General features: G+C 32.9%; 1 protein-coding gene across 1 annotated transcript in view; it reads right to left on the bottom strand.

Moving 5' to 3' along the window:
- Positions 1-6,564: 6,564 nt before the first annotated feature.
- The window catches only part of RAB32 (RAB32, member RAS oncogene family), a 15,687-nt gene continuing 13,751 nt past the window's right edge, over positions 6,565-8,500 (bottom strand). Inside the window, exon 3 of the mRNA XM_017503251.2 lies at positions 6,565-7,067. Coding sequence (XP_017358740.1) covers positions 6,918-7,067 — 150 coding nt within the window. The 3' untranslated portion in view covers positions 6,565-6,917. The remainder of the gene's footprint in view (positions 7,068-8,500) is intronic.

Raw genomic sequence — 8,500 nt, 5'->3', positions numbered from 1 at the left:
GGACTAATAAACCAATTCTGTTTTAGAAATAATGAGCTCCCACATTTTAAAGTGATGCCTAAAACAAAGGTGAGAGAAGAATTAACCAGTCATAACATATTAGATATTTCATTTACAACATGGGGGCTGGGAAGAAAATGAAAAATTGCATCTGAGTACTTAGTGGGAGCTGACTAAAATTTTTTCTCTAATATAAGCTACCTGAGTGGGTGACACTTATAGACAACTTCATTTGACAGACAATGTTTCTTGTTACCTTCAAGTTTGTCATTAACCTTGATTTTAAAAGAAAAGAGGGCTTCAAACATGTACTTACAAATATGTCATTTGGTAAAGGTTAAAAGACAGGCTCTCATTATATGCAGTTCCAAAAATATCACTACTAGAGGTAGTCATTTGGAAGCTTGTCCAACCATTAATTAGAAAAGAAGGTATTAACTTCTCATCTTTCTCTATTGGTTTCATTTATTGCATGGTGAATTAAAGGAGAAAATAAATCTTTAGTTATCTTCTCTGATTACAAGTACAGAATTTGGGTGCTGATATTTCAGTGGTAGTTTGTGTTCATGAATGTCCACAGCTTTAAATAGAAGTTATCACATCAGACTCTGTCTGCACTCACAAGTCAGGACAGTCATAAATAACAATGAATTAAAGGAGCTGGGAATAGCAGTGGATTTCATGTACTCCACATTCAGCTTAGCTTATTCCATCTATCCCTATCTTAAAACATATGTGGAGTGAATTCTTCTTTGGGGACTTTCATTAGGTTGTGAAAAACCTGAAAAGTCTGCTACAGAGTGAAGTATTTATTTCATATTCCTTTTGTAGTTAAAAATATGGTGGGAAAACCTGTTTTAATATATAAATACATGAAAAATATTGGAATATTTTAAACAGCATTGATTTAGCAATCAGCCTTAATCTTATATTGAAATGTTTCTTTAAATGTTTGAACATAAGCTGATTTGGGGATAGCAGTGACCATTACTTGAGAATATCACATGTTTAGCATTGTCCATACCTGAGGAGTGGCTTACATATGTATCCTGTCATCAAATTTCTATTTTAACTATAACTGCTTTCTGTATAAGGTCAATTACTGTACATATTCTACATTGTTAGCAATGTGTAATGAATTTATCATTAAATCATCATCCTGTTAAACAGGATGGGATAGAAATATTCTCAGGTGGTACCACAAAAACAGACTAGAGTATATATTCAATTCTTAAAGGTATTATACTATGAAAAATTATATTTTACTCCAAGCTATTAAAATTATTCTGTGTCACCAGCACAAGAGTACTATAGTACCTTACAGTACAAAATTTCTATAAGAGAAAAGTTTTTGGAGATTATCTAAAAGTTTATAATCAATAAAATAAATAAATCCATAGATATTGTTCTTTAACTCCAGATGACAACTGAAACAGTATGTTGAATTAAAATTGAAGCAAGAGCCCACCAACATTATTATAAGACTTAATCTAAAACACTTGCCTTATTCCTTTAAGTTTTATAGGCTCTCAAGTCACAATTTAACAGCATGACTAATGATATACTAAAGACTCAAAAGCAAATTTTTTATAAAGGGAAGAAAATGGCAGCTATAAATTTATTGTGGTTCAAAAATTCAGCAAAATAGTTAAACCACTAAAATATAGCATTATATGTTATCTTGGAGTGAATATAATCATAACTTATTTACATTATAATATATAAACACTTAATCCTCTAGGGCATATTTAGCAGTGGAAAGATTGAAAGATAATGGATTTGGTTTGGAAAATGCTGATGGACTTGTGGAATAATACTAAGTGGTATTCAAGTGATTATTCAGAGGCAACAGATGAATAACTAATATATAAATAGTATCAGCAACACTTTAAATGTAACTCTAAACTCTATCATCCATGTTCCTACTTTCTTCTCCTCCTTCCACATATACACATTACTTGATGAATTAAAATGAGAAGAATCATGCTGTTATATACTCATCTTCCAAAACAGAAATCTATGTAGAAGAAATGGGAGATTGTACTGCTACACAGTATCCTCTAGTATGGATATATAATGGTCCACTTTATTTCTCTGCTATAGATGAGCATTTAGTTCTTTCCAGGTTTTAATTTTGCATGAGGTATACACAAGCAATGTTACAATGAACAGACTTCTCTATCCTCTTTCTTGTACACACAAACATTTATGTAAGGTTGACAGCCAGGACAAATACAAATCAAAAATAAGAGGCTTAATTCTCTCTGGTGAAAATAAGGAAAGAGATTCTCCCAACAGTCCATCCCAACCCTCACCCACCCTTTTCTGAGAATACCTACATTAGAACCCTTGTAAGTTCTTTGTCTCCTTGAAATGTGTGCACATCTTTTTAAGAACTAAATTACCCCCTCTCCAGCTTTCTCTGGGACCTGGGAGTACCATCTCTTAGAAATGTAGAAAGACAGTGGCCCTATCTCCCAGTTTCTGTAGCAGGGTTGGAGCCTAACTTTGCTGGGTGCCTGGCACCAAGTTGCAAATATACCACCTGGCATAAAGATATAAGAAGCTGAGTTTTCCTTTAGATAAAGCCAGTTGGCTAACACAGATCATCATCTCAACTACCAAGTGAATTTAAGATGAACTCTGTATAGAAAATGACTGTTATTTGATTAAGCACTGGGTATTATCTTTAGAACATGTATGTAATATATTGAATCTGTAGGTCATATTAAAGAATAAGGTTTCTGTCTTTACACTGTCTTAAAGTATTGCCTATAGTGCATATACATTCTGGTTTAGTACTTATTCAATAATAAAACCACTTCGTATCCTATCTTTGTGAGGAAGTTTTATTTATCGGAAAGGGATTTTGTTTTTAATTCTATTTTACCACGGTAGCAGTTTCTCTGCTTGGCAAAACATGTATTAAAAGTGTAAACTAAATAGCAGTTTTGCAGAAATCCTGATAGTAATTATTAAAATCAATTTAGTCTAACAGTAAATTATGAATACCCATTTTCCTATAGATGTTCACCAACATCAGATATAATCAACCTTATAAACTTTGTGAATCTAATAACACCTTTATTGGATTTTTAAAATGTTTCTTCTTTACTAAGATTTTCTCTTCTATAAAATACTTGTTTTACATTTTATGTTTCTTTTATCTTAGTTTTTTAAATACCCCTAATAGCTCCCACCTAATTAAATAGGTTACAAATATTTTGCCTATTGTTCATTACAATTTTTTTTCTATCATCTTGCTATACCAGATATTTTGGTGTAATCAAATATCTATCTTTTCCTCTTTAGTTTTCAGCATTTGAGAATTTGGGATTTTCTTAGCCCAATATCAATTTTTTCCCATCTATGCTAATTTTTTTGTAGCTTTATTTCTTGCTTTTACATTTAGGCTATTTTCCATATTGTATTATTTTGGGAAGTCGTGAGAATGAAATGTGACTTTTTATTCCAAATGGCTAGCCAGTTTTAGCAACAATATTTGTAGGTTAGTCCAGCCTATCAGAATCCTTCAGCCTCTATTTTCTTCAGTGGATGGAAGCAAATTTATACTGTTTGTCCATGGTTTAAGATATTTAGGCTCTTTAATAATAATGATTCACAAGGGGGAATGAAATTACCATAAGAGTGTTCATGTTTTGAAAAATACGATAGGTTTCAAACTGAATAATACTTTAATTACCAGTATTTACTCTACGAGGTTCTCCAAAATGAACATGAGATTTTTTGTAAAAGCAGATTTCTGAGCCTCATCCCTACAAAACTAACTCAGTAAGTCTGAAGTGAGGCTCAGGAATTTTCATTAAGCAAATTGGGTGCTTTTATGTACATATTTCAGGAAACCAAACAACATTTTGAAAAGTCACAGCTTATGGTAACCATTTTTTTAGAAACATTATTGAGTTACATACATATGTGTATATATATGTACTTTATATACATATATACATAGTATACACATTTATTTTATGGATATATATATATACACACATAAAAATGCATATACATGTATATGTGTATCACATATGTATATATAAACACATATGTGTATATAGACATTACAAGTATATGTACATAAGTATACATATAAATTTATATATATAATTATATATAAATATACATACTTATATAGACATATATGTATTACCTATAAATATGTACATATAAATATGTACATATATGTATATAAAATACATACAGGCATACATATGTATACATGCATATAAAATATATATGTAACCCAATTTACATATATGCATATAAATTATATATATGAGTAGAACATTGGTAATTTCACGATGCCTGAGACTCATGCAAAGAAACATATCCTTTTAATTAATAAGGTATTCTGTACTTCTTGCCAGTCTCAGCTAGTGCGTGCATTTTTATATGTGTCTGTGTGTGTATATATACATATACACACATATATATGCAATTGATTTTTCAGAGTAAGTAAGTCAGAGTATTCTCTTCTTTCTTTTGGCTATTTATGCAGCTCACCCTAAATTCAAGTTTCGTGTTCAAGTTATAAAAACAAATTGTGGCAAGACTTTAAAAGTAATGTGAAATAGTTTTATTTCTAAACTGTAGGAAATGGCAAATATAACAAACTATCTCACACGAAAAATAATCCTAAGTGTTTACCAAAAACAATTTATTTGAGGTATTACTGATGCTTAAAATTACCCTGAGAAGTTAATAAAAATTGTAAAGATGGGTAACGAAAGTGCAACACTCCTGATTTTGAATCTACTGTTAAGGGAATTTAAACACAATGGATTTCTTGTAAAAATGAAAATCAATATATCAAAAAGAAAATTCCAAGCAGACTGCAATCTTTTTCAGAAACTACTCAGGATAAACTTTATATTTAACACCATTGGACTTTGAAATACAAAAAAAAGTTTGAAAATTTGTATCTAGAGTAGAAAAAAAGAGTATGAAACATATTTGAGAAAGCAAGATTTAATTCAACATGTAAAAAAAATAAACAGGTTATAGTCATTAAATGATATGTATTACTTAAATTAGGGTCTTTTACTTTTTCACCTCAGAAAATCTGGTGCTAGGTCAAAAGGGTTTTTTTCTTACTTAAGTAACATATAAACGTATTTGTGATGTCTAGGCAAAACTTATGTTTAATGAAAAAAGACTACATTTTATGTCCCATGACAACTATTATTTATTCCCAAAGCATACCTGTCAAAGCAAATGCACTTCTTGCTGTGTTTTTCGGTGTTCTGTTTTTGTTTTTGATTTTTGTAGAGATGGGGTCTCTCTATATTGCTAGGGCTGGTCTTGAACTCCTGGGCTCAAGAGATCCTCCCACCTTGACCTCTCAAAGTGTTGGGATTACATTTTGCCAAGCCTAGATTTTTGTTTTGTTTTTTTCTGTTCTCAATAAATTAATGAATCTTTCACATCCAAGTTCACTTAATGTATAAAACAAATTTGACCAATGTCTCATTTTGCATTAGCACTGGATTGTGTCACAAAACCCCTAAAATTTCTTTGAAAGAAATAAGTTTGGATCTTTCCTAAATCAGTATGTTGGACATGATACAAGTAAGCCCCTAAAAAATAAAAGGCAAAAGTGAACAAAGTTTTCTAAGGTAAAAAAAAAAAAAAATACATCTCATATTATCTTTCTATTATAGAACTATACGAATTCAAAAGTAAAACTTCAGTCAAAATATTTATTATTTTCCTTAATTGACTTAAATGGTAATGCAAATATTGTGAGTCTGCCTTAAGTTTCCTAGATATTGTACTTTAAATATCCCAACCCTTATATAAAACCATACACGACCTAGTGTCTTTAACAATTCGTACTATAGAAGCTCAGATTTAATTGTATATGCTTTAAAATATACTCTCTCCTTGACTATTGCTATCACAGACTTCAGAAGACTAACTCCAGTAGAGAGAATTGCAACCATCATATCACTTAGGCCCTCGGTTATGAACATAAACACCCAGGAAGAAGAGAAGAGAAAAAGGACTAGGGAGAAAGAAGAAGAAATGCTCATTTATACAGTTTCCAAGTGGTATCAACCATATCCAGAAGGAAACATCCATGATACAGATGTGCTGTGAGTACTTTTTCAGTCATTAAGAAGGGCATTTTAATGTTTTTAAGAGGAGTGACCACACGCCACACCAGCTATGAATGGTTAAATTATATGTTAGGAAAATAATTTTATGCAAAGTTTCAAAGGTTGTTTTTTTGTTTTTTTTTTTTGGTTTTGTTTTGCTTTGTTTTAAGAAAGAGGTTCTCACTGTGTTGCCCATTCTGGAGTGCAATGGTGCAATCATAGCTCACTGCGGTCCTCAAACTCCCGGGTTCAAGTGATCCTCCTGTCTCACCCTCTTAAAGTGGTGGGATTATAGGTATGAGCCACCACACCTGGCCTTTCCAAAGTTTTGAATAGAAAATTGCTAAAGAGAGACCTGAAGTCTTTGTTGCTAATAGAATCGAAAAGCCTCCCTCAACAGTGAGAATGCAATAAGATGGCAAAAATATAGACTGAAAACAACCAGAAGACTGGAGGTAACATTAATTTATTACCACCTCAGCACTTACACTAAAAGCTACAACTTGGAAGGCTTACCAAATCCTGAGGAACTGTCATATAAAAAGATGTTTAAAAGGATGTAAACATTATCATCCATATGATGGCAACAATGACAAAAGCCTAATTGCTATCTGTTAAGTTACAGAGCCACTAGCAGGGATTCTTCTCCCAAAGTTCCATTTTCAAATAAGTGCAGGTGCCCAGTGGTGCTGCCTTTTAAAGTGCCACCTGTGGGAAGACTCACAGCTAACATGACATCCGTAACCCATTCTCAGGAACTTATTCAGAGCTGAGGCACTCACAAGAGAAGCAGAAGCCTTATCAGCAACACTGGGATTTGCTCTCTGCCCTCAAGGTCTCTTGATCTAGTTTAATTTTGCCCGCATCGTTGTCTTCATTAGAAAAGCTTTGGTGGTTTGCAAGAATATTCTCCACTAGGAACCGGGAAGCTTCATCTATGTTTATGTTATCCTGTAATGCAGAAATGAAGAACAGGATTAATTTTTAGGATTAACTCTTAGAATAAGGCATTAAGAGTATGAATGGGAACTAGGAAAATGAGTTAGAGGTGGCATTGTAAGTGCACAGCTACTTTCCTCTAATACTAAAGTATGTGCCCATTAAGAGCTGAATGCTCCAGAATAATGCAGCAATGGAAAGAATTCCCTTAGTTTTATGAAGGGTGCCTTTTCTGATGTTCCTATTTTAAACCTTTGCCACTGAGGTCCAATGAGCTATCCTGATGGTCGAAAATGAATCTTCACCCTGCTATGGGCTGCAGTTCATATAATGAAGGCATTCTGAATTAAAAAAGAAATCCTGCCCTTGAATATCTAATTAAAGTATTCAGGATACATTGTGAAAAACAATTGAAAGGGCTCAAACCACATTAAAATACGATAAATGTATCATGTCACTTCTCCATCGCTAAGTACAAATTATTCCTTTTAGTTGTCATGCATAAATTAGCTTGAAACAATGTTGTAAGTGCAAATGTCCATTAAGGACACCCTAAGGATTTATTAGCCGTCACAGCATTTGTGTGACTGAATTATAAGTTATCATTAAATATACAGTAAGTAAAAATTGTTCTTATTTTTAAAAACATTTAACTATTCATTTAAAAAATAATTTCAGATTTACAAAAACATTGCAAAAATAGTAAACATTCCTAACATTCACACATATTTCTCAATGTTAACATCTTAGATAACCAGAATACAACCATCAAAATCAGGAAATTATATAATAGTGTTGTATCAGTGTTAGTCTAACAAGCTTACTCAAATTACATCAATTATCTCAACACCCTATTTCAGACCCAGGGTCACAAGCTGTACTTCACTGTTGTCTCCCTGATCTCTTTTACTCTGGAACGGTTCCTCAGTCTCCTTGCTTTTCACGACCTTGACACTCTCAGAGCACACTGGCCAGTGAATATACCTCCATCTGGGACGTTTGATGTTTTCTTATCATTAAATTCAACTTATGTATTTTTTGGCAGGAATAAAACACAAGTGATGTGCCCTGCACAGTTTATCAGGAAGCACACTGCTTAAAGTTGTTTCTGCCAGGCTTCTCCACAGAAAAGTTATTGTTTTTCCCTTTGTACTTGGTGCAAGTATGCCAATATCCTGTTTCTCACCACACTTTTCCCCACTAATTTTAGCAACAATTAATTCTTCCCTACAGCAGTTATCACTGTGATGTTTAATGGTGACTTTTTATTTCTGCTATTCCTTCTACATTTATTAGCTGGAATTCTATTATGAAAAAGAGGTTCTCGCCGGGCGCGGTGGCTCAAGCCTGTAATCCCAGCACTTTGGGAGGCCGAGGCGGGTGGATCACGAGGTCAAGAGATCGAGACCATCCTGGTCAACACGGTGAAACCCCGTCTCTACTAA

The sequence above is a fragment of the Cebus imitator genome, unplaced genomic scaffold (genome assembly GCF_001604975.1).
Source record: "Cebus imitator isolate Cc_AM_T3 unplaced genomic scaffold, Cebus_imitator-1.0 Scaffold307, whole genome shotgun sequence".
Lineage (NCBI taxonomy): Eukaryota > Metazoa > Chordata > Mammalia > Primates > Cebidae > Cebus > Cebus imitator.
This window is presented reverse-complemented; position numbering and strand designations above follow the sequence as displayed.